This window comes from Rhinatrema bivittatum, chromosome 4 (assembly GCF_901001135.1).
Source record: "Rhinatrema bivittatum chromosome 4, aRhiBiv1.1, whole genome shotgun sequence".
NCBI lineage: Eukaryota > Metazoa > Chordata > Amphibia > Gymnophiona > Rhinatrematidae > Rhinatrema > Rhinatrema bivittatum.
This window is the reverse complement of record NC_042618.1, coordinates 197,298,327-197,325,209: the sequence shown is the minus strand read 5'-3', so window position 1 is coordinate 197,325,209 and position 26,883 is coordinate 197,298,327. Positions and strand designations below refer to the sequence as shown.

Sequence of the window (26,883 nt, the reverse complement as noted above, 5' to 3'; positions counted from 1 at the left end):
CAATTTTCCTTTCTGTAAATGGGATGGTATCTGCCCCATTCCCATCTGTACTCTTGGCAATTTTCTTGCCTTTATTATAGTTCCTTTTTAATCTGACCCACTGTTGTTCCACTTCACCCATTTTCCCCCTGTCATCTAGCTCCTCCTGCAGCTACTTCCCCATTTGAACAAAGTCTGTAGTTTTGAAATCCAGGACTTTGATCTTTGCGTGACTTCTCTCCATCTTGGCCACTATATCAAACCATACTGTCTGATGATCACTGGTGCTTAGGTGGGCACCTACCCAGACACTAGAGATACTGGCTTCATCTGTGAGCATCAGGTCCAGTATCGCTCCTCTCCTCATGGGTTCCGTCGCCATTTTTCTAAGCAGAACACATTGACGAGCATCCCCAATCCCTCTGCTCCTTACAGATTCTGCCGCAGGGATACTCCAAGCCACATCCGGCAGATTAAAAATCTCCAACGAGCATCACTTCCTTCCTTCCTTTTTGGATGTCTTCATAATGCATCAATGATAGAATTTCAGCTGTGGGTAGAAATGCTTAGAAAACTGATTTGAGTGATTGTATTTAGGCTCTGAGAATGCAATGGCTGCTGGTAACGTGGAATCTGCTGGCAGAAGAAAGGCACTGAGAGGGATCATAGCCTTATTGGTTTTAACCAGTTTCCATTATAAATGAAATTGCACTATTGAAATATGTAGTAGGAGTAGCAGGTTGGCTTTACAAGAGATTTACCTTATGGTCTGTTACTGCAATTTTTTTTTTTTTTTTAAAGTTGGGAAGTAGGGCAGGAGGAAATGGTAGGGAGCCATTCAGCCAGGTAATGCTGTTTTCCCTGTACGTACCCGGATCAGTCCATCCTGTCCATCTGCTGGACAGGAGGGTTGAGCCTCCTGTCCAGCAGATGGAGACAGACTAAAACTATATCAGGACAGAGCCTACCCTGCAGCCCTTCAGTATTTGTCTCCAGCAGATGCGACAGCTCACCCTGCGGTTCCCTGATTTTTACTAGTTAGCCTTTTCTCTGCGGGGTTATCTTCTTCCTCTCTTTACAGGAGACAGCGCTGTCTCCTCGCTCTTGCGGGGCCTAGGGTGCATTCCGCAGCCTAGGCCTCTTTCCCGGTGATCCTACGGTGGGGTGAAACTGGTGATCCAGTCATTTCCCCCCCCCCCCCCCCCCCCCACCTGGCTGCCTTTGCTCCGGGACATCTTTCCCTGGCATTTCCTTTAGGGATGTGCCATTCCCCTATGTGAAGTACTTTTAAAGTCTGGGCTTTTTCTCTCCATTTGCCGGCAGCCGAGCAGGGTTCGATCCGCTGCCTCTGCTCCACCCAGGCAGCACAGCCCAGCTGATTTCTTCCTGCTCGTGGCTTCTCCTTTTAGAGTATACTGCGTTTGCACTGCTGCCTCGCGTGTGGAAAGCCCTTGGTCACGCGAGGGACTTTGCTCTGGATGTCTGCCGGGTGGGGAAGGCCCCTCCCCCACAGACTAAAACTCAAGCCCGGGGTCAATCCTCCCACCGCATGGCCAGGCAGTTCCCGGGTCGGCGAACCATGAGAATGGTGGCCATCTTGGGAGTCTCGGCAGCCCCCAATTCGGGGCTGCAGGAGGGTGAGGAGTCAATTTTGGCAGTTCCCCCCACTCCCCTCCTGCAAGTCCAGGCCACATTTTTCCTCTGAGTTTGTGCTTTTAATGCACAAACCTTACCTGGCCAGCTGGCAGGAGGAGGAGGACCAAGATTCCGCGGATGCCCCCTCCACTCGCCCCTGCCGCTTCGGATCCGCAGGGGTCCGTCAGGGTGTGGGTGGTACCGGGGGGGGGGACACGATCCACTGGCTTCTCTGGTGGCTCCGGTCCAGGATGCGGATGTGGCAGAGAGGGCCCCCCCCCCCCCCGGAAGGGGATGACCCCCCCCTGGGTGCTACGATTATTTCAAAGGGAAGAACTGGAGCCCCTCATTCCCTTTGTTCTTCAGGAGTTAGGGATCGAGGGGCCCCCGGCGGATACTCTTACGACCACACTGCCTGTGCATACAGACCCAGTCCTGGCGGGACTTAGGGCTCCCGCCTGCGCCTTTCCCTTCCATCCTATGCGTAGGGAGAGCCATGGACAAGCTCTATCCTGTCCCTGAGGACTGCCTAGACATGCTGAAAGTTCCCATGGTGGATTCTTCAGTCTCCACTGTTACCAAGCACACCACTATCCCAGTGGTGGGAGCCACGGCTCTGAAGAATGTGCAGGATTGCAAACTTGAATTCCATCTCAAATGTTTCTTCGAGGTTCTGGCCCTGGGAGTTCGGGCGACGATCTGCAGCAGTTTCATGCAGCGGGCAAGCCTTAGGTGGATCCAACAATTGCTCGGCACCCAGGACCTCCCGTCTGCAGAGGCGGAGCAGGTTGAATGGTTGGAAGGCTCCATAGCGTATGGGGCGGATGCTCTGTACGACCTCCTCCGCATCCAAGCAAAGGTGATTGTCTCGGCCAGACGGCTCCTCTGGTTATGCAATTGGTCGGCGGATCTGTCTTCCAAGCCTCGGTTGGGCACTCTGCCTTTTAAGGGTAAGTTGCTCTTCGGCAAGGACCTTGAGCAGCTTATTAATTCCTTGGGTGAGAACAAGGTTCATAAGCTGCCTGAGGACCGTCCAAAACAGTCAAGAGCTTTTGTTCCTTCTCATTCCTGCTTCAGGGGCCAGCGTAGATATAATGCTTGGGCGCAAGGTGCCTCCACTAGAGGTTATCCCTCCAGATCACAATCTTGGTCTCAGTCCTTTCAAGGCCGCCGGTCCTTCCGAGATGGGGCTCCTCAGCGTCTCACGCCCAAGCCGGCTTCCCAGTGAGATTTGGTCGGCCCATTCCTCCGTTCCCAACCTCTGTGGTCGTCTCTCCCTGTTTTACGAGGAATGGACCAAAATTACGTCAGACCAATGGGTCCTCGAGATAATAAGAAACGGTTACGCTTTAGAATTTGCTCGAGATCTGCATGTAGTCTCTCTTTGCGGACGTCTGAAGCGGGCTGCCGTGGATCAAACTCTCACCAGGCTCCAGGGACTGGGGGCCATTGTCCCAGTCCCGGCGGAAGAACTTGGCGCCGGCCAGTATTCCATCTACTTCGTAGTACCGAAAAAGGACAGTTCCTTCCATCCAATCTTGGACCTCAAAAGATTCAAGCGGGCCCTCAAGGTGCCACATTTTCGGATGGAGACCCTGAGGGCGGTCATAACGGCTGTTCACTCCAGCGAATATCTGGCCTCTCTTGACTTGACGGAGGCTTACTTACACATCCTGATTTGTCACGAGCATCAGAAGTATCTTCGCTTCCACATCCTGGACCAGCATTTTCAGTTCCGGGTGCTGCCATTTGACCTAGCCACCATGCTGCACACTTTCACCAAGGTTATGGTGGTGGTAGCGGCTGCCCTCCGACGAGAAGGAGTCCTGGTCCACCCTTACCTGGATGACTGGCTCGTGCGGGCCAAGTCGGAGATTCTCTGTCGGCAGGCAGTCGACAGAGTCCTTGCTCTCCTTACCTCTCTCGGGTGGATAGTCAATTTCTCCAAAAGCAACCTGCAGCCGTCCCAGGTGTTGGAATTTCTGGGGGTGCGCTTCGATACCCAGGTCGGCAAGGTGTTCCTGCCACATGCTCAGGCACTCAAGCTCATGGATCAAGTGCGCAACCTTCTTCCGCTTCCTACAGCATGGGACTACCTCCAGGTCCTAGGGACCTTGGCTTCCATCATCGACCTGGTTCCCTGGGCTTTTGCACATATGCGACCATTACAGAAAGCTTTGCTATCCCGCTGGCAGCCAGTGTTGGAACAGTTTCAAACGATTCTCCCGCTTTTGGACTCTACCATCGCCAACATACAGTGGTAGCTATCGCTGCTGCACCTTCTGAGAGGGATGCCCCTTCAGACTCCGCAGTGGATTATAGTCACAATGGATGCCAGTCTTTCTGGCTGGGGTGCAGTCTGCCAGTCACAGACCACGCAGGGATACTGATCTTCAGTCCAATCCCGCTGGCACATCAATCGCCTGGAGGCCCGGGTGGTCGGTCTGGCTCTCCAAGTTTTTCTCCCTCTGCTCCGCGGCAAGGAGGTACGTGTTCTTTCTGACAACTCCACCACGGTAGCTTATATCAATTGACAGGGAGGCACCCGGAGTCGCCTGGTGGCCCTGGAAGCCAGTCTGCTCCTTGCCTGGGCAGAACGTAACCTGGAGTGCCTCGCAGCTTCCCACATAGTGGGCAAGGAGAATGTGCAAGCTGATTTCCTGAGTCGCCAGCGTCTTGATCCGGGTGAGTGGAGGCTCTCGGACAGAGCGATGGATCTGATCATCAACAGGTGTGGTCCCCCTCACCTGGACCTCATGGCAACCTTGAGCAATGCCAAAGCCAACAGATTCTTCAGCCGCTGGAGGGAGCACTGTTCGGGGGGGAGTGGATGCTCTGGCTCTCCCCTGGCCCTACGACGTCCTCCTCTATGTGTTTCCTCCTTGGCCTCTCATAGGCAAAGTTCTCCGAAGAATCGAACTTCACAAGGGGCCGGTCATCCTGGTGGCTCCCGAATGGCCCCGCAGACCGTGGTTCACGGATCTGGTAAATCTGGCGATGGACGGGCCCCTTCGTCTCGGCCATCTCCCGCGCCAGCTACAGCAGGGTCCCGTATTTTTCAACCAGGCGGATCGCTTTTGTCTAGTGGCCTGGCTTTTGAACGGAGAAGACCGAGACAGGTTATAAGGAGGAGGTTATCTCCACCCTCCTTCTGGCTCGTAAGTCATCTACTTCTTTGGCTTATGTACGCGTCTGGAAGGTTTTTGAGAATGTATGTGCTGAATCGGGTGTTTCGGCGTGCTCAGCCCCGGTCTCGGTGGTTCTTTCTTTTCTTCAGAAGGGCCTCTCCAAGGGTCTTTCCTTCAGCTCATTGCGCATCCAAGGCTCTCGGCTCTCTTAGGTCGAGTGGAAGGTCACGCTGTAGCGTCTCACCCGGACGTTGTTCATTTCTTGAGGGGTGCCAAGCATTTGAGGTTGCCCGTCCGGTCCACCTGTCCATCCTGGAGCCTCAATTTAGTCCTTCGGGCTCTCTGTGTGGCTCCGTTCGAACCTCTCCGTCGGGCTACTCTCAAGGATCTTACGCTTAAGACAGTCTTTCTGGTGTCTATTTGTTCTGCTCGACGGGTGTCGGAGAGCCAAGCGTTGTCCTGTCGGGAGCCCTTCCTGCGGTTTTCTGATTATGGGGTTTCTCTCAAAACTGTTCCTTCCTTCTTGCCGAAGGTTGTTTCTTCTTTTCATGTCACCAGTCGGTAGAGCTTCCCGCATTCTCTTCGGAGGACATTGCGAGTCCAGTTGGGGGCGATCTTCACCGGCTTGATGTGAAACGGGTGTTACTGCACTACCTCCAGGTCACCAATGAGTTTCGGGTCTCCGATCATCTATTTGTCCTCTGGAGTGGTCCAAATAGGGGCAAACAGGCTTCTAAGACTACTATTGCTCGGTTGTTGAAGGAGGCGATTTCGTCGGCCTATATCTGCCAAGGCCGGGCGGTTCCTGAGGGCTTGGCTCATTCTTTGTGTTCTCAGGCTACTTCGTGAGTGGAGAGTCAATAGGTCTCTCTGCAGGAAATATGCAGGGCTGCTACATGGAAATCCCTGCATACCTTTGCTTGCCATTACCGTCTTGATGTGCAAGCACCGGTTTTTGGATCTTTCGGTCAGCAGGTGCTTCGAGCAGGACTGTCTCGGTCCCACCCGTTTAGGGAAGCTTTGGTACATCCCATGGTCTGGACTGATCCAGGTATGTACAGGGTAAGGAAAATTAGTTCTTACCTGTTAATTTTCGTTCCTGTAGTACCACGGATCAGTCCAGATGCCCTTCCCTGTTTCTGTTTCTGCTGTTCACTCAAAGCTCTTTCTGCAGGTCTCTGGATGAAGGTTACCTAACTTTATCTTAATGACACCAGAAGCATCTGTGTTGATGACCAAGGATATGCAAGAGCGTTCTTCTACAGAGTCCATTCAATGTTTGTAATTGCTCAGTTTGTTACTGACTTGAGTCTTTTTGGTTACTTGCCTGATCTTTTTCTTGGTTATCTTTGTTCTTATCTGCTTTGACAATGGTTATACTGAAGGGCTGCAGGGTAGACTCTGTCCTGATATAGGATACCCTTTCAGTTTTGGTCTGTCTCCATCTGCTGGACAGGAGGGCTCAACCCATGGTCTGGACTGATCCGTGGTACTACAGGAACGGAAATTAACAGGTAAGAACTAATTTTCCTTTCCCGTTTATAGCAGGGCTGAATTAGCCATGCTGTCATGGGAACTGTCCATCAGGGCCTGGGAGGCGGAGCTTCCTAAGCAGAGGTTAGAGTTTTGTGTCCTCTGCGGCTTCGCGTGTGTTCCTGCGCAGGAAAGTAACAGATTCTCCTCAGTCTGTTGTTTTCCGTGTGCGGGATTGCACGCGGAGCTTTCTTCTCTTCAGCAGTTTGTTGTAAGAGTAGAAAATGTCAAAGAAACAGAGCCGTCAGCCGGGTTTAAACCAGGCCCATGTGGCAAAATCATGTCTGTGACAGATGGACATGATAAATGTTACAGATGCTTCTGGCCCGACCATATTCAGGCCGACTGTGAGAACTGCGGTTGAATGTCTCTGCGGGCCCAGCATCAACGGGCACAGAAAATTTGAAGTCTTCAATTGGATGAAGGTGACTCATATGCCCCCCCCCCCCTCTGAATCTCACTCCTCGCCGGGACCATTGAAGACCCAGGCCCCAGCCGCGAGGAAAGCATCGTCTCTAGATCTGAAAATCTCCAGGCCTGGAGAGTCGAAGGGATTGGAAGGTAAACAATTCCATGACAAAGTAAAACTGGGCTCGTTAATTCAAGCGGTACCAAGGGATCTGGACCGCCACAGCATCCGGCGCACGAATCCTCAAAAAAAAAAAAGGCACCGAGAACACTCCACATATACCGCCGAGATCGACGCAACCGGCGCCGAGGCAGACGCAGTCTGCCCAAAATTGACTCAAAAAACAGTGAGACTGATGCATCCGGTGCTTGAACCAGACCGACCATCTTCTCGATCTTCAGAACAGACGCACTCGAAGCATAAACGTAGACACTGTTCGAAGCATTCATACTCAATGGAATTGACGCCGACCCAGGCTCACAGGTCTGACTCCTCACATAAACGTAGACGCAAATTGTCCAGTGATGCCTCAGGTCATCACAGGCCCAAAAAGCAACAAGGTAGGCAATCTAGAAAAGCCGTGAGCAAATGTAAGAGTAGTTGCCAAAGAATGTCTTTTCAATATCTTTATTGGTTGGAGATGTATGAATGCAAAAAAAACGTCCAACTCAGGCCGAATTTCGCCACATCCGAGTGGCTGCCTCAGGGGCTATGAGACAAACACATGAATAAATAATGAATAATTCAAAATCATAAATAAAAACATATATATAAAAAGACATGAAATCAATATATAAAATGGATAAATGTGTAAAAAGGATAAATACATAAAGAAACCTCACATAAAAAAATTTAAAACAGAAAAGCAACACAGAGATATACCATTATAACAAGCATGCCAAATTAAAGAGCATATGGGCAACATCAATCTAAAACCAAGTCAAACCAATGCGTGACAAACCTATGTGTACTTAAAAAAACAAAAAACAAAAACCGGTGTAACAAACCTATGTAAATTATTCTCAAAGAGTGTAATATAGGACCTATGTATATCTTTAAAAAACTCACAAAATTTGAAAAGTATACCTTGCCAGTGACTGTCAGGTTTGTAGCAAATTGGAAATTATTCGCGTCTGGCTTAGTTTTTTCTATTCATCCATTCAATACAGTGTTCCATTCTATACAATGTTACTTTGCTATTTGTCCAATTTTCAATAAAGTTTCTCCATATCAATCATTACGTCATACACGCTGAGCCACACCTCCTTTATTTTGGCGCCATTGTTTGAGTTAAATACCTGCTGTAATGTTTGTTTTCCTTCTTGCTTGTTTTGATTGGAGACGGCACACATCAAACGGTAATAATTATTTGATTTTTCTTGCAGCTTATTTTCACTTTTCTATGCCATCCACATTTTTCTTCACATTCTCTCTTGTGTTTTGAGCTTGTATTCACAACGTTTTCAATTTCATTTTTTAAATTTTCCCGTTCGTGCTCCATTAAGATTTTTCTCAGACACTCTCGCATTAATCCAGTCACAATTGTTAACATACACGTTACCCTCTGTTCCCACTTTATTTTTCACTGGACACACCCTATCATACTACATCTCTTATGTATCATCATTTTTTACATTAATATCTCTATAGTCAGTTACGTTCAGCATTCAAAATGAGACACCTTACAAGTATTACAAATATTTTCTTTTCGTGTTCCTCCAGTATGAGGCACCATTGAGTATATGGAGCCAGCAGGAATGTATGAGCCACTTGTTCTTCATTAAGGTGTGTTTTTTAATATTCTATTTGTTTTTTTAATATTCCTTCTTATATATTCAATTTTTAGCTTTTGACCTTGTATTAATTTTCTAATAGATACGTTCATGCTGCAGTTCATGCACGAGAATAATTTCCAATTTGCTAAAAATCTGACAGTCATTGGCAAAGTATACTTTTTAAATTTTGTGACTTTTCAAATTTTGTTTGTTTTTTAAAGATATACATAGGTCCTATATTACACTCTTTGAGAATAATTTACATAGGTTTGTTACACCGTGTTTTTTTTTTTTTTTTTTAAGTACACAGAGAGGTAGATCTTCAAAAGTACGCTGGATTTTATAAGATACGCGCGTAGCCGCACGTATCTTATAAAATCCGGGGTCGGCGCGCACAAGGGGGTGCACATTTGTGCAACCTGCGCGCGCCGAGCCCAGCGCGCGCTGCCTGTTCCCTCCGAGGCCGCTCCGATTCATGACAAGCTCGCTAATTTACCCTTTACTGGAGACAATCTGTTTGGAGGGCGGTTCCAGGACACAGTCACCCAACTGAAGGAACAAGTTGTTACAGTCCAATCATTGACGACACCATCTTCATTTTTGTCCTCCCAACACTATTTTGGAAATACTTGATGCCAACCAATTTTCAAGGCGTCCTTACTGTTCTTTTCAACCTTATAGAAACCCTTCGTACCAACCGTATCAAAGGCCACAAACGCAACAGCCACAAAATAGAAGAGGCAAGCCACGGACCCAAAGACAGCAGGTCAGCAACCTGCAGCCCCCATTAAATCAACACAATCTTTTTAAAGACACAGCCACCACTACTACATCAAGCATCCTCAGGAAAAATTACACAACACCTCCCAGCGTGGGAGTCTATAACATCAGACCGTTGGGTCCTCGATATAGTGCAACAAGGTTATCAGCTTCATTTTACCACAAAACCCCTTCTCCTCACCTGCATATTCGATCAACAAAGAAGTATCATCCTCAACTCGGAGAGGAGGTCGCCATGCTTCTGCAGCAACAGGCAATCCGAGTTGTTCCACAGACAGCCCGAAACACAGGGTTTTATTCCCCATATTTCCTCTTTCCCAAGAAATCTGGAGGCCTCCATCCAATTCTGGATCTCCGAGACTTGAACAAGTATCTAGTCAAGGAGAAACTCAAAATGGTGTCCCTCAAATCCATTTTACCCCTCCTACAACCCAACGATTGGATGTGCTCAATAGACTTGAAGGATGCCTATACACATATTCCCATCCATCCGTCCTTGTGGCACTACCTCTGCTTTCAATACAAGCATCGACATTACCAATACAAAGTTCTTCCCTTTGGCCTCTCGGCAGCACCCAGAGTTTTCACAAAGTGTATGATAGTAGTGGTAGCTTCGAGCTAGAGCAACTTCGACAATTAATAGACTGCCTGAACAGCCTGGGACTGATAATCAATTATCGCAAATCAAACTTGAACCCAACTCAAATTCTACAATTCATTGGCGCTCGCCTAGACACTACATGCAATAGAGCATTCCTACCGGAGGACAGGAGACACAAGATGTCGTCTCCTGCAAATTCTCATCCACACGCACAAACCGACAGCAAGACAGATCTTGACAGTCTTGGGTCATATGGCAGCAGCCATCTTCACAGTCCCCAACACCAGACTTCACATGTGTCTTCTATAGTGGGGACTGAAACAGCAATGGAAACAATACTCACAACCATTGATGAAATGCCTACTACTCACCTCAGAGATGACAACGGACAACAATTGGTGGCTCAAGAAATCCACGCTATCCAAAGGGGCATTGTTCAACCCACCTCCTCACAATGCAGTACCTACGGATGCAACTCGCAAGGGCTGGGGAGCCCATTTGGACTTTCTCGAAACACAAGGCCTATGGTCTCCTCAAAAACAAACCTTACAAATAAACCTATTGGAACTCCGAGCAATACGAAACACTCTCCAGGCATTCCAGTCTCATCTGCGGGGACGCAGAGTGATGGTTTACACGGACAACCAGGTGGCAATGTTTTACATAAACAAGCAAGGAGGGTCCGGTTCATGGTCCCTATGCCAGGAAGCCCTACTGGTCTTACAACTAGCTCATCAGCATTCCATTCATCTGCAAGCAACTTACTTACCAGGAATAGCCAATACCAGAGCAGACCAAATGAGTCGGGTGTTTTATCCCCACGAGTGGACTCTCAACCCACACATAGCTCAAGATCTATTTCTGCATTGGGGAACTCCAACAATAGATCTCTTTGCAACAGAAATGAACACCCAAGTTCCTTGCTTCTGCTCACTTTGGCCCACTCCCAACAGAGTGGCACAAGACACATTGCTGATTCCTTGGAAAGGGAGCTTAATATACACCTTTCCACCCATACCGCTCATCACAAGGACTGTTCAAAAATGTATAGCAGACAAGGCACAACTGATTCTCATAGCACCAGCTTGGCCCAGGCAACCATGGTACAGTTATCTCCTACGCCTCTCCATCACAGACCCGATTCGTCTACCAAATCAACCAGATCTGTTGATCCAACAACAAGGCACACTTCTTCATCCACTTCACACCTCCCTTCACTTGACAGCGTGGAGATTGAGCGGTTCTTACTAGAAGAACAAGGCATATCCACAACAGCCCAACAGGTCTTGATAGAGTCTAGAAAGCAATCAACTAGACATAATTACAGTTTCAAATGGAGACATTATTCTGACTGGTGCACATCTAATGGAATCTCCCAGCTGGATTGTTCTCCGGAGCTGCTCGTGGACTACCTTTATATATGTTATACTTCTGGTCTGGTGACTTCCTCGATAAGAGTTCACCTTAGTGCAATAGCTGCTTATCACAGGCCATGTCACAATCAACCTATCTCTAATCACCCCTTGGTGTCTCGTTTCATCAAGGGCCTCTTACATCTTCGTCCTCCAATTGCTAAACCACCAGTTCCGTGGAATCTAAACATAGTATTGGAACAACTGATGCTGCCACCATTCGAACCAATGGATTCTGCACATATAAAATACTTAACTTGGAAAGTAGTAATCTTAGTGGCAGTCACATCTGCACAACGAGTCAGTGAATTACAAGCATTAGTTCACTATGATCCATATCTGCAATTTTACCACCATAAAGCAGTTCTTCGGACTCAGCCAACTTTCTTCCAAAGGTGGTATCGCAATTCTACTTGAATCAAACGATAGAATTACCAACGTTCTTTCCAAAGCCTCATTCAGATGACAGCGGATGCTCCACACGCTCGACTGCAAATGTGCATTAGCATACTACAAGGATAGAATGCACTCTGATTCCTGTTCTTCTCAACTTTTTGTCTCATTCAATCCTAATGCACCAGGACCTCCAGTAACTAAACGTACCATTTCCAGCTGGATAGCACAATGTATCCAATTTTTCTATAACAAGAAAAATCTAACCCTGACATCTTTTCTGAATGCTCACCAAGTTAGAGCTATGGTAACATCCATAGCACACCTCCGACATGTTCAACCCGTAGACATCCACAAAGCGGCTATGTGGTCATCTCTTCATACATTCACATCGCATTATTGCCTAGATCAGCAGGCAATGACGGATGCAAAGATAAGATGGGCTGTACTACAGTCTCTTTCATCTTAAAAAAAAAAAACAAAAAAAACAAAGAATACTTAAACAGTAAAATGGGAGGTCGACTACCACTACTAATATGATCACGCGACAGTGAAGACTCATCAAATGCCGTAATCGGGAGCTTGGGACTCCCATGACAGCATGGCTAATTCCGCCCTGCTATCAACGGGAAAAAGCAAGTTTGCTTACCGTAAACGGTGTTTCCATAGATAGCAGGATGAATTAGCCATGCTGACCCTCCCTCCTCCCCGTTAGTCGACCCTTTTTTCTTCTACCTACGCCTAAGCTTAATCACAGACTGAGGAGAATCTTACTTTCCTGCGCGGGAACACACGTGCAGTCGCAGAGGACACAAAACTCTAACCTCTGCTTAGGAAGCTCCGCCTCCCAGGCCCTGATGGACAGTTCCCATGACAGCATGGCTAATTCATCCTGCTATCTACGGAAACACCGTTTACGGTAAGCAAACTTGCTTTTCTTGTATGTGCGGCAATAAGTGTAACAAATTTATTTATTTTTTAATTTTGCAGAGAGGGGATGAGTTTGACATTGATTCGAAACAGACTGGCTTTTCTAGTTGTGGGACTGCTAGTTTCAATCCTGCTGTATTTGCTGCTGCCAGCTATTCATCCAGAGAAATCCTCTACATCGGACCTGCTGGACCTTCCAAAGCTCCGCGCCATGGAGGGCAAAGTGGCCGTGTTGCCAGAGAGTAATGTCAGCCTGAGGACTGGCAGGGTGGAAGGGGACTCTCCCACCTTCTATAGGGAGGCAGTCCCAACTCTCAGACGGGGGACCCCTAAGACAGGCAGGTGAGCGCTGAAGGCTTCTGTGGTGCTGATACTATTCAGCCATGCCATGCAAATAGGCTTCCAGGGTTGGGTGAGCCCATTTCTATGCTAGCTAGTATTTGTTATGATCAACATTTGATAACATTTCAGAGAAAATAGGTTATATTAACTGAATTTTTTTTGTGTAGCATGAGAGTGTGTGTGTGTGTGTGTGTGTAACACTGTGTGCTTTCTCTGTCAGGTCTGATGTTTTGCTTCTGCATGGACAATCATTCACTTCAAAAACATGGCAGGAGCTGGGAACGCTGTCAATACTCTCAGAACACGGGTACCGTGCCGTTGCTATAGACTTGCCTGGTAAGAAGGGCAGATCTTTCCTCTCTTTCTCCATTAAAGGAAAAACAAAATCACACTCTTAATTCATAGCAAAGTACAATTTAAGCCAGATATGAGGACAGCAAGGCAGCAAACATAGTGCTACTAGTTCACTCCAGGTCAGCAGGGACAGGCTGAAACAGACTGGAATTCATCGCACTGCATCTATGGACGTGTAGCTTTTAGATTTCTCAAAGAGAAGTAGAACTGCACATTTATAGCACCGCGTCAGTGTGGCCCTGAGGACATGGAACTATCATAAGCTGCAGACAGTAATGCAGAATAAAGAGCCAGTACGTTTCAAGGGCACTGCAAGAAATCCAGGCAGCTTATACTGGCGATTCGGTGGGCTTTTCGCCAGGGTACATAACACAAGAAAAAAAGTGTGTGCCACCCAAAAGTTATTAGAATCTTCAGCCATAATGATACTGAAGCAGAAGGAAACAAAATTCTAAAACATTTAAAAAATAAAAAAATGAAGTTTACCAAAGAGACTTGACAGGTGCAGGCAAGGCTCTGTTGCATGTCACTATCCGATACTGTTCCATAGAAAACACAACATTAATTTTACCACAGGGAAAGTATAATTATTGTGGGTCATCAACATGATATGCTCGAGATCTAATTTGCTAGAGACTATGGCCAGTGTAACACCTCACTCTTGCAGTAAAGAAATGATTTAAATATAGTAAAATCTGATGGAGATCTTATACATCAGATTTCATGTCTGCTGCTGATCAGTGCAATAGAAGTTTGAGCGAAAACAAAATAACAGCATAGTATGTAACTCATTTAATCTGAAGATCCAGATTGCTAACATTTTACACCTCTCAGCCTTCTGAAACACACATGGGTTTGGCTAAAGCACATAAGAACCAGAAAACAAGGTTTGAACTTAAAATCACATTGTAACTAAGTTGCCAAAACTGCGGTTAGAGGATTGCATCCTTTTTTTTGTGTATCCCCTGTTGTGTGACACTGCTTCCTTCCTGCAGGTTACGGGGAGTCCCTGGATTCCAAGGCTATTCCAGAGCGAGGGCGTGCTAAATACATCCTGGGTATCATAGAGACACTTGGTATTAAGCAGACGACCCTCGTCAGTCCATCTATGAGCGGTCTCTTCTCCCTGCCGGTGGTGCTGCACCATGGGGAGCAGCTGAAGGGCTTTGTCCCTATCGCTCCTGTGGGAACCAAGAGCTACACTACCGATCAGTACAAGATGGTGAAGGTAATCTTAGTGGGCTCTTAATTATCAAATGATTGTGGGGTCAGAGGAAAGGAGACTACGCTAACATGATAATATGTAATAAAACAGCTTATAACTGAGATAAAGACCAATTGGCCATAGAGCGTCCAGTCTGCCTAGGTTTTGTGGTCTACACTGAAAAAGATATGTCCACCGACAGCCATAGAAGCTTGAGTGCTTATAGGATATGTCCCTTATCCAAGTCAATGTTTGTCGTCTTCCTTTGGTTCTTTGCCATCCTGGATAGAAGGGCATATAAGTTCACTTTCATCCAATGCCCAGTCCTCTTTCTTCTTTAACATATATCTTGCCACAAAGCTTTACATTAATTCAAACAACTACTGAAACTGAGGCTGTTGCCTGGTCACCTAGTTCTCCCATGGCTTTGCTGGACTATATCCAGCCAGCACTAACCACCAGTAAAAACCTGGTTGGTTTCTGTGGAATTGTAGCTTCCTGTTATCAGCTTGTCTATCCTGTGGTATCACTAAGATGTTTTATCTGGTGCTTGTTTTCTGGATATGACTCTCCCCTTTGCCTCTGCTCTTAAGGAAATGAAGGGTGAGTTGCTTGCAATACTACTGCCTCCTAACCGAGTTCTTACCACTGTTCTCTATATCTATCCCAAGTTTTCCTAAATTCTGTCACAGAAACCTACCACCCTCCTAAGCAAAAACGTATTCTCCCATGCTTCTCAAGAATTTAAAATATCAGTAAAAGTAAATGATCATTGTAAAGCATAGTATAAGTCGAGAGATGGCCTAGTGAAACATTAAAAGAAACACAAAGCTAATTATTTAGCTGATAGAGGATAACACTCCCCAAACCATGCTACATGGCCATGTCCAGCTGGGTTATTAAAGTAACTAGTTATTGATTCCATAAGGGAGATTAGGTTTTGCAAGAGTAAGCTACAAAATTAAGACTCCTATAAACCTCAAAAGTAATAGAATTTGCTTGTAGTTACTTTTCCCTGTTTCTCAGAAGACAAAGCAGGATGTAGGTCCTCTTGTATGAGTGACATCAGATAGAGCCCAGCATGGATTTCTATGCTTCTAGAAGCTTTGAGCATGCCTTACTGAGCATATGCAGCTCTCACTTCCTCCCTGCCTCCCAGCAGGACCCCTCAGTCTCATCTTTTCCACAGAGCCTGCAAGTGCTGTTTCCCTATACGTACCCGGATCAGTCCAGACCGTGGGTTATGTCCCCCTTCCAGCAGATGGAGTCAGAGCAAAAACTGAAAGGGCACCCTCTCATAAGCAGGTGCGTCCTCTGCGTCCCTTCAGTATTTCCTCTGACTCCAGCAGATGAGGGTCGCACCTGTGGTTCTCCCTTTTAGTTTGAGAGAATAGATTGACTTTTGATTATTTCTTTCCTCACTTTTTGGATGGATCAGGTTTAAAAAAAAAAAAAAAAGAATACTTGAGAAAGTAGTTTTTGGTTCTGAGGAAGGTTGTTTTCCCTTAAGTTCCTCCTCTGAGCTTACTACAGCGGCAGCTCGCAGACTGATCTGTTAGTGCTATTTAGCCTGCTAGTGCTCTCTTAATTATTTTTTGGGGTAAGTTTCTCTGTGATTTTTCTTGCAGGTTTTGCTACCCATCAGGGGTGCACGTTGGTGGTCCAACCTCTTTTCCGCTCGCACGACCCGCTGCCCTGAGAAGCCGATTCCCTCGGGGCAGCACAGGCAGAGATCCAAGCAGTGTCCTGTCTTGAGCCTTACCTCTGTTTCACCAACTCCGGAGTTTCCTTGACCACTGTGCCATCTTTTTTGCCAAAGGTTGTCTCTGCCTTCTATTTGAATCAATCGGTGGAACTGCCCTCCTTCGCTGATGGGGATTCCAGAGAGCTTTGACAATTGGATGTCAAGCGTATTCTTATTCGAGATCTGGAGGTGATGAATGATTTCCGTCTATCATACCATCTGTTTGTATTGTGGGGTGGTCCCAACAGGGGACACAAGGCGTCTAAAACCACCATTGCACGTTGGCTAAAGGAAGCAATTTCGTCAGCGTATATTGGAGCAGGGCATCCTCTGCCTGAAGGCATCCGGGCTCATTCGCTCCGGGCTCAAGTGCTTCTTGGGCAGAGAGCCGAGCGATCTTTCTGCAGGAGATATGTCGAGCAGCTACTTGGAAGTCTTTGCATACTTTTGCGAGCCACTACCAGTTGAATCTCCAAGCACCGGTTTTTGGCCCTTTTGGTGCTCAGGTAATTTGAGTAGGGCTATCCGGGGCTCACCCTACATAGGGAAGCTTTGGTACATCCCACGGTCTGGACTGATCCGGGAATGTACAGGGAAAAGAAAATTATTCCTTACCTTGTCTCCGGCCTCGCAGTTGTTTCCGGCATGTTCAGGCTTAGGCGGTGGGGGGGGAGGAAGAGGTTCTTATGCTACCTGTCCCTGGCTCCTCTCCTGCTGTGGCTGGGATCTTGAGGCTGTTTTCGGCTGACTTTGTGTTGCTGAGGCATGAGCCTTATCTGGCCAAGCAGCAGACAGCCTATTCTGGTTTTGATTCTCGGCCCCAGTCAATGGAGGGCCGTTCTGTGGGGTCCAAGCCGGATTGTTCGGTTAGAAAGCATGTTTCCCCTATTCAGAAATTGTTAGGTCGTCCTTCGAGTTCAGGACCAGGTTGAGATGACTTGGAGGATTCTGAGGATGCCCCAGTTGGTGGCAGGGGAATATCCTGGCGGACATGTTGGTAGATCCAGTGGCAGGAGATATGGGTCTAAGGGATGATCTGGAGGAAATCCTGGTCCCCGAGGGGGAAGACCCAAAGGTAGTCCATCTTTTTTGAAAGGAGGAGCTCGGTCCTTTAATTCCTCAGGCTATTCAGGTGCTGGGGGTTGAAGTTCCTTAGGAACATTCTGATTTGGAAGGAACCAATTTTCATTTCTTCTTTTCTCTCTCGCAGCTGCTGCTGTAAAAGCTTCTGGAGCTGCAAGAGCTGTTTCATGCAGGGTCCTGCGGGTTTGTTTTCTTCATCTGCTACCTGTAGGTAGTGTGTGTGTGTGTGTTTTTTGTTTTGTGTTTTTTAGTTTTCTTAATTTTATTTCAGATCACATGGGGCACCAGCCTGTTGCCCAGTACAGCCCAATAGCTTTTTCCCTGCATTTGTCATACTTTTCTCTTTAGTCTAATACTTCAAGGAGCTTGTGCGGTTAGGTTAGGCCTCTTACTCCCAGATCAATCAGGGACTTGCTGGGGTACACACCACAGTGTCTTATTTGGTTCCCCATATGACATTCCCACCATTATTCCCTGGATTCCAGGCAGAAGCTCCAGGACAAGTAGTCCGCCTGAGGAGCATCAACATTGAGGGTCCAGGATGGCCTGAAGCATCGCAGGCATTGAATTCCCTGGACCTGTGCACTGGGTTTGGGTCTGTGTCAATACCTGATGCAATAGCTGGCATCAGCCAGGAATTCCCCCAGCATTCCTGTGGAGAAGAAAGCTCATCCCCCCCCCCCCCCCCCCCAATCCTGGGAACTGCACCAGGGGCCCAACTTAATTGTCACCTCTGGTGGCCTTTTCTCCTGTCTGCTGGTCTGTCCTGGGAGGGAAGTCTTCCAGGAGGAGCTGGTGAGTCTGAGCATGGGAGCAATCAGCAGTGGCTGATGTACTAATGGTGCCATGTCCTCAAGACATCAGATAGTGCACAAACAGTGTCAGGACATTGATGTAAGATGCCTTGGCGCTAGTGGAATCGGTGAAGGGTATTGTTGATGGAATCCATTCCATGCATTGGCTGCTCAATGCACATTCCGTAGATGCATCAGAATTTGGTGCTGTAAGGGAGAAGGTTTTCCTTTTGATCTCTCGACCCAGTCAGTAGCTTGTTTCACACTCTCACGACAGAGGGTACAAAGGCTATGGCATAGCCCAGCTGGGACCTGGCTTGGGAGTTGAATTGGATAAGGGGAATATTGCCCAGATCCCAATGTTGCTGCTGTAATGCCTCCTGGCCAAGAATGGGATGACAGTTTAACTAAAACCAGAGTATCTCAATATACTGTAATTGTCACGAGGAGAATACCCCTATTTGATATTCCAAACTTTCCTGTTCTTCCCTATTAGGCTAATTGGGGGCTGACCAATTTACATCAGATGTATGTGGATGGTGTTTGGTTGCATGTATTTCTGCAGGCCCCCAAAGGAGTTTGTAGGGCTCAGTCCCATCCTGAATCTGAGAACATTATACAGTGTTGCTAAAGGAAAGCTGGAGATGGTTTTCCCTTGGCACCTAAATTCCTTTTCGGAGAAGGGGATGTACTACACCCCAATCCTGGGGAGCCTGCTTCTGAGTAGTGATCTCTCCAGATCGTAGGGAGCAGATTCCTGGTAGAGGAAATTTACTTCCAACACTGGGTGCTGCCTCTGGACTCACATGAGTACTTGCATGAATTAACTGTAATTTTCTCCTGCCCTGATGAGTCACTGCTCATAGGCACAACTCCAAGAGGTGCCACAGGAGAGAAAGTGTGTAGGTTTTGGTGTTATGTTTGCTTATCTCTTTTTCTGAATCCAGCATAGGACGCAGTCCCAAAACGATAGATGGAACCTCCTATTAGATGTAGTTCAGAAGGAAAGAAAACCATTCTCCCTCATAGGAGGATTCATATATTGAATGTTTGCGTGGAGAGGTGACATACTTGTGCTCCATTCAAGACAGGTCAGGTTAGCCTTTATGGGATCAAAGGTACGTAGTTCTTTTCGGCCATATCACCACAGTCAAGAAGCATGCTGAACTTTAAAATGCTGGTGGTTCTAACCTCTCTGCATCTGTCGGGCAACATCCACAGTATTCAACCACAAGAAACTTTCTGTCCTGGTGGCTGAGTCATTCCAACATTGTCTAGTACAAATTGTCCTGACTATGTATGCGTCCTACCTTGGTTTGGGGAACTCGCTTAAGGGGCACCGCATCCAGGATCTTGGGGCCACTCGGGGGATTTCATTGACCTCCTTGAGCGAAGGACAGTAAGTCTTTGTTTGGCTTACAAATAGTTTCTCGTCCAGACGGACATTAATTGTACATCGTGTAACAGGAGGTTAGCCTGTCGAAGAATGGGGAGGGTGTGGGTTGGGTTTTTTTTTTTTGTTTGTTTGTTTGTTTTTTGAGTAGGGCTGAAAGCCCTATGCCAAATGGATGAGGAGTCTTTCCTGGTGGACAGACTAAGCCTGGGTCTAGAACCCTCAGTGGTCCCTAAGGGACAAAATCCAGATATTCCACAGGTGCAATGTACCTGTGGTACCTGTGTTTCCATCTCTTAACAGAGAGGTTTTTAAAATTATTATAGTATATCCTCACTGTTTTGATAAGTTTCTCTTCAAATTACTCGGTCTACAGTCCCTCTGAAGAATCTGTGTTCCTCATAGCTCCCTATTGGCTGAGACAGATTTAGTTGAAGCTCCTTGAGGAAATGTTCAATGATCCTGTCCAGTTGGGGATTCTGAAACATTGATCTGTACAGATTAGGGGCTACTACTTATCCCAGTATTGGGTTTGGGCTTTCTTAGCCCAGATGCTGGAAGGAAAACCTGCAGTCCAGGAATCTTTCTGGTAATGTTTCTCCTATACTTCTTGCATCCAAAAGAAATTTCAGGAGGAAAGCCTACGATGTGTTAAAACAAAGGCTTGCCGTATGGCATGAGGAAAAGGTGCTAAAACCTCTTATCCTTTTTCACTTGAAATCTGTTTAACTGCTTTCTGCGTTTCTCAGTTGGCTGGATAACTGATGCAGTTAAATTTCATTGGTGATATTGTTGCTTTCCCTATGTACTGTAGAAGGTAAGTCTGTCTCTACACAGCCTTAGTTGTACACTTTTATATGGTGCAGGCTTCGGTCAAAGTTCACTGCTGAGCCTTCCACTGTTTTGTGGGTTCTCAGCATGGTGTTCACCTTGTTAGATGCTCTTTCGAGCTTCTGTGCTCTTGTCAGCATAATACCTGACCTTGGAAGGTCATACACAGTGGTTGTTTTGGCAGGCGGGGTCTGTCTGCTCCAGACCCTAGTGCTGTTCCCACTTCGTTCTAAGTTTTTCCCTAGTAAGTTGTGTCTACACATGCTCTGGTCACTGCCTAACTTTGTGCAGAGGTCTGTAAAGGCAATCTGCCATTATATTTCTGATACAAGTGATCTGTAGCCTTCCATTTAGAGTGGTCTAAAGCCCCAAATAGTCTATTCTGGTTTCCTTCTTGATATCAATAAACATAGAATGACGATAGCCAAGAGCTCTGTCTTCTCTTGGTTAATGAAATTAGGTCTTCTCTCTCACTCAGCAGGACCTGGGATGGATGGGGCATGTTGGGGCCCACAGTGCTGGAGCCCTGACTGCACTAGAAGCAAAGCTGCAAAGTGGGATTTTCTCCATGTTCGCAGGGGTTCCTGATGCAAAACTGAATGCTGAACAGTCTGCCCTATGGAGTCTCTTTGAATTGTAGAACCTAACTCCATTCCCTCCTAGGACCTGTTGCTTTGGTTCAGACTGCCATTAAAAAAATAAAAAAATAAATAAACAAAGGAAAACCAGATAATGTGAGGTTGGCCTGATGCCACCCAAAAATGTAATGCCTTTGGCAGTGTTTAGTTTTTCCATTTTTTGAGGCAGCCTGTAGCTTGGGAATCCCCACATGTGAAGACTCCATCCTGTTTGTCCTCCGAGAAAGTGACGTTACCTACCTGTAACGTTGGTTCTCCAATGGACAGTATGATGTTAGTCCTCACAAAACCCTCCCGCCTCCCTATGGAATTGGTTTCTACCAGTCTGTTTTATTGTGGACTAAAGGGGCCCTGCCTGTGAAGCAGGGAGATGGCTAGGGTTGCACATGCCCAGTAGAGCATGCTCAAAGCTTCTAGTAGCTATGAAATCAAAGACCTGTGCTGGGCTCCATCTGATGGATGTCATCCACATGTGAGGACTGCTGTCCATCGGAGAGCCACTTTTTTTTCCAGTTGGTTTCCACCAATACTTGTGCCTCAGGAAGACTTAATTCTTTTTGGGACTAAAATGATGTGAAAATGAGTAATTAGTAATGGAACACTTTCTCCAGCTAGATGAAGTTGAGCCATTGGATCTCTCAGTCCTTGCTGAAGAAGACATTATTTGAATTTGTCGCCTTCTGTGTAACGAGAGTGGCAGTGATTTGCTCAGGTTTCCTTGTGCATGCCTCCCCATTGTCCTGGAGTGGAAGTGATGACAACTTTGATTGGATGAAAGGAGTGAGGCACCTTATGCTAATGGTGTCTTGGATGTAGATGCCCCAAGCCTCCATTCATTCACTAATGGCAGCCTTACCTGCTTCAGGAAGTCTGCTGACATCTCCGTGTGATTCAGTCTCCACTACCCCTAAAGGGGGTGCCACCATTAACAGCCCTTATTGGATTAGCGTTCTGATCCTTCAGGGGCTGCAGGTAATTGGCGTTACCTCCAAGGTAAACATTCTTTTTTTTTTTTTTAAGAACTAACATGTTTACTATTTTTCCACTGTCTTTCTCTTAAACTTGTTCTTTCTCCAGTACTTTTCAGTAGTGTGATTATGACATCTCTCACCTTTTTCTTACCAGAGCTTCAAATATTGTCATGTGTTGTTTTCCCCACATCCTCTCCTTTGACCTTTGGTATTTTGCTGTGTGATGGGGTGTAATGTTCTGTAGTTTTCCAAAACCTTTCTTGTCACAGTTTGTCATTTATTGATGCATATAACCTAAAATGGGAGGAGGGGATATGGTGTTAACACAGATGGGGTATGACAGGTTAAGCACGGAGAGAAGTGAGAGATGTGCTGCTGTCTAATGAATCACATGGGCAGAAGAGAGGGTAAGTCGCAGGGAGGAAGGTGGCATGTCACCAAAATAAGCTATAATTTGGGAATAGAATTGGAGGGGAAGGTGTGTAGGCAGTGAGTAAACCTGTCTGTATTTCTCTGTCAGACTCCAACTCTAATTGTGGTCGGGGAGCTGGACAACAACCTTGGGACACAGTCGTTGGAGAACCTGGTGAAGATCCCGGGGCATACCACTGCCGTCCTGACTGGTGCCAAGCATGCCTGCTATCTGGACAACCCTGCAGCATACCATCAGGCATTGTTGGATTTCCTCGATAAACTGAAGTGAACACCCCCTCGTCATGCCAGACCTGCACGGACTAGCAGGGATGAGGGACGTGAGAAGGGACTGAATGCTTTATTAGCTGCATGTTGGGGCACCGCAGAGATCAGAGTGGGTAACCCATTAGATGGGAGGGAGACTTGTGCGTAACTTTGTCTCGGGGAGGGGCAACTGTGTTTTGTTTTGTTTTTTTTACTTCAGAGCATCATCAGCTGGGGATGAGATTTCCCACCCCTCCTTACCTCCTGCCAGGCTATGCAGCTTGCCTGAGGTAATAGTTTAGGGCACGCAGCGTATGTGGCATCCTTAGACTTAAGGCTAGTATTGCCTCCTGTCGTGCGACTGGGAGAGATGCACTCCTTCCTTTGCCCATCCCATGTGTATCTGCCTCAGTCTCCTTTTCAATGCTGAGGTGGCTCCTGCCGCCCCATCGTTTTTTGTTTTCATGTGATTCTATCTCTTTATCTGTATCATTCCAATAGGGTGTGGTCTGAGACCGACACAAAACTATCCTTCAGGTCCTTTAGGATCCAGTTTCCCGGATAATGGAAGTGATCAGAAGCAAACCAGTAGGAAGTGGGACAATCTAGATGAGCTAGGTTCAACCCCCTCGTGCATTTCCTATGACAAATTGTCAACTTTGCTCTTAAAAACAGAAAAGTTTGATGCCCAACCCCACCCTATCCACTCACCTCACGCCACACTAAATGTGGTGCAGCTAGGTCTAGCTGATATAAAGGGGGGGGGGACCAGACACACACAGATGTTCAGTCCGATCTCATATTTTATTGAACCGAGGCTAGACGTGGTTTCTGAGGTCACATTCTTATTAAGATTTTTTGCCCACTCCAAACCCCCCCCCTCACCCCCCCCCCCCCCCCCCGAAAACAGCAGCCCCGTAAAGTCCTCTTGCTTTTTTTTGTTTGTTTATTTGTTTGGTTTTTTTGTTTGTGTTTTTGTTTGTTTTTGTGTTTTTTTTTTTAGTGAAAGCACAAAAATAATAGCCAGAAGATTAGTCTGTTTTAAATTTTTAGAAATCGAAGTGTTCAGGTTTTGGGAAGTAGTTTCATATTCCTGAAACTGAGTAAGGCCTCCTTTCATTAGTTTTGTTCTGGCAGATTTTTCCTGTCCTTTGAGTTTTTACTCGGTTGGACCACTCTTTCTGGGGCTCTAGCACGATGAGCCTTCGTTCCCAACTGCCGGTGGGGGAGGGCGGAGGATTTCCTTCACGTTTAAGCTCCTTCCATCTGGCTGAGCTCTTGCAGTGACATTGGCTGAGAGGTGCTCAAGCCGCTCTCCAGGTGCACTCTGGAACCAGCTAGTAGACAGTGGACAGACAGACTCTGGGGGGCTGTGAATACTAACTCTGCAGCATCTCCCAGCATTGGCCTGTCTAGTGAGCAGGACTCAAATGTCAGGCCACAGCCCTCCTTATCCCAGGTTTTAAAGAAAAAAAATAGAAGCCACATCCTCTATCCTTGTCAGTGTTGGAGGGTTCACATATTTCATGGAAGTAAAACTCTTTAGACTGAGATTATGTAGAGGCGCATGGCAGGTGGGCGGGGGGCGGAATTCCCTTGGAGCTTTGCCCTTCGAAGCCTTGTTGACTGCATGTCAGTGTGTGCTGCTGCTGCTGGGACAATCGCACAGAAAGTGTCTCTGAAGCCATGCACAGTAATACTTTTCTAAAATTGGGTGGGCATGGGCACATTCCTTAGGAATTATCAAAAACCATTCAGACCTTAATTGCAACAGCCATTCTGAGTTTTCTGAGGAAAACTTTGGTCACTTTGAATACAAGATGTTGCAAGAAATCTCTAGCTGCTGGTTTTGAGGATTAGAAAGTTGTCCCAGATCCATCGTCAGCATGATGACCTTATGTTCTCTCTTGGCTAACCAACGCATGGAATAAAACTGAAGCTAGCAGCGGAAAGGAAAAAACTTATATTCATTTGTAGTGTCTGACTGAAAACTAGGCAGAGAAACCAAACTGACACAATGCACTGTGCAGCAGTTTTTCAGTACGCAGTGAGAGAGCACCTGCTTCAAACATGGATATTTTTAAACAGCAGGTATAACGGGGAAAAAGGATAAAACACAGCTGGAGATCTAGAGAGAAACCCACTATACATCCCTAATTCTGTTTCCCACAAAGAATTACTCAAGAAAATAACTCGATTTGTGGGTTAAAGTAGTGTTTTCTTGTAGTCAAGTTGTGTTTAAACAGATGTAGCTTTAAAGTTGAAGACATCTCAACTTTTCTACCATAAGAATAGATGCTGTAGGGCCATTACAGACCTCCAATTCTTCACGTTTTCCAATACCTATAACATTTTGGTTATGGTCAGGGTTTGTAATATTACTTTTGAGAAGCAGTGACAGATCGCTGCTTACTTTGGATTATGCTAGTCCCAGAAATGGTTAAATCTTCCTGAGATTCAAACAGAAACACATCACTGCAGTAATCTCCAGTTACACAGGGTTTCATTTTCAAACCTTGCACAGGCATGGAATGTGAAAAACCTTTTGGATGGTCTGCCTTTTTTAGTTACCAGGAGAGATGAAACTGCTGAAAACAACTAAAAGTAACCAAGAGTAATCTAAATGACAGCTGCTTTCTTGTTTAGATTGCTTTTGCAGAAAGCAAACCCCACATGTGATCTGGTAGAAAAGTTAATAGGGTACTAATTACCTTAAGAATTCCCCTTATAAAGCAGGTTCTGAGATCATGTTGCATAAAGACGCAGGATAAGAAATGCGTAAGCTCTGTAGATAGGCAAATTTCCAGTCCCTGGCTGTCCCCAGAATGGCATTGGTGGCTTTCTCTAGCAGACGGCGATGGTATCACCCAGGTCAATTTGAAGAGGTTGATCCAGTCTTGCTATTGCTCTATGGCCTGCATGGAGATGCAGCTCTACTTAGGGAAAGCAGAATTACAGTTCTGTGTGTAGAATCCCATGAAGGGATGTTAGCAGTTGCTGGCCCTGTGGCCTGAAATCTGCTTCCTGTCACTTTGAGACAAGAATCTTGCCTCAAGTCTTTTTTGGAAGCATTTAAAATCTATAAACAAGTTTTTTGGGGATCTGGATCAGAGGTAATCAGGAGGTTATGTATTAGGGACTTAGCAAATTCAGCAGGCAGGCTTGACATTTGACACCAGGGAAAAGGAGTAATGGTTTAAGTTGTTAGTAGAGGTCAATGTATGTTGGTTGAGTTTGCATTAATTTTGTGTATTTTGTGAATGCTTTAACTTGTGATCGGTGTAGGACTAAGGATAATGTGGAATATAAAAAATTTAAATAAATGGGGCAAAACCTGCATAAACCTCTTTGGGTTGACCTGTATATGAAACATTCAGAGGCATGTCAAAGTAAGAGGTCAGAGTGACACTGCTGAGGCCATTTCATTCTTTTCAGTGGCTTTCTTCCCGTATGGTGGCATTCTTCTTTTGGGTTAATATAGAAGGTTTTCTTTTTCAGTGAACTTTAAGTACAGTACAAAACCTCAAAGGCAGATGACAGAAGTGAAGAGCAGCAAGCCCAGTTGGAAGCTGTGGGGTTTGCCGAATTAGATCAGACCACTGGTCCATCTAGCCCTATACCTTGTTTTCGACAGCGCATGGTGGGAGCTTAAGAGGATGCGCATGGCTTGGTCCAGGTGTAAGGGAATGTTTTACTGTGTCTAATACAACAGCTGATTGGCGAGACACTTTGCTATGAATTGTTGGCAACCTGCTGTGGCTGCAGGTGGTTTAATAAATGGTTTGTACTGTATAGCCTGTATGTCTCCTTGAGTTGTCATTGTACACTGTTACAAAGAACCCAGGAGATCAACATGCATGTTCCAGCAGTTGCTATGTTACATTGTTGTTTACATTTAATATTTCTACTTTCTGCAAGACCTGGTCAGTGGGAAGAGATTAGCAGAAAATGGCACACAGTTCTTTACTTCAACATTCAGTGGTTATAAAATGTCTACATGCTCTTTCTACATGTTCCTTTTGTTGCTTTATAACTTGAAAGTAAAATGCATTGAAACAGTGTTTGTTCCATGTTTACACACATTCTACCCCATAACTGCCAAATGCAAAATATATTCCAGAATTCCTTGGAAAGTGAAGTAGAAACAAAAACATTGAATTGCTTTGGTTGGATAAGTGTTAATCCCCTTTCACGTCTATAAATGTACTAAATACTTAGGGACCCATGCAATAAAGTTTACCCAACCTAGCGCACAGGTTTACACATGGTTGGACTT

General features: G+C 46.2%; 1 protein-coding gene across 3 annotated transcripts in view; it reads left to right on the top strand.

Annotated features, from left to right (window-relative positions):
• The window catches only part of ABHD14A (abhydrolase domain containing 14A), a 33,817-nt gene extending 7,150 nt beyond the window's left edge, over positions 1-26,667 (top strand). For all 3 annotated transcript variants that reach the window (XM_029599510.1, XM_029599511.1, XM_029599509.1), the window contains exons 2-5: positions 12,636-12,917; positions 13,138-13,253; positions 14,267-14,499; positions 22,450-26,667. In XM_029599510.1, coding sequence (XP_029455370.1) covers positions 12,643-12,917; positions 13,138-13,253; positions 14,267-14,499; positions 22,450-22,632 — 807 coding nt within the window. In that variant the 5' untranslated portion in view covers positions 12,636-12,642 and the 3' untranslated portion in view covers positions 22,633-26,667. The remainder of the gene's footprint in view (positions 1-12,635; positions 12,918-13,137; positions 13,254-14,266; positions 14,500-22,449) is intronic.
• The last annotated feature ends 216 nt before the right edge of the window (positions 26,668-26,883 follow it).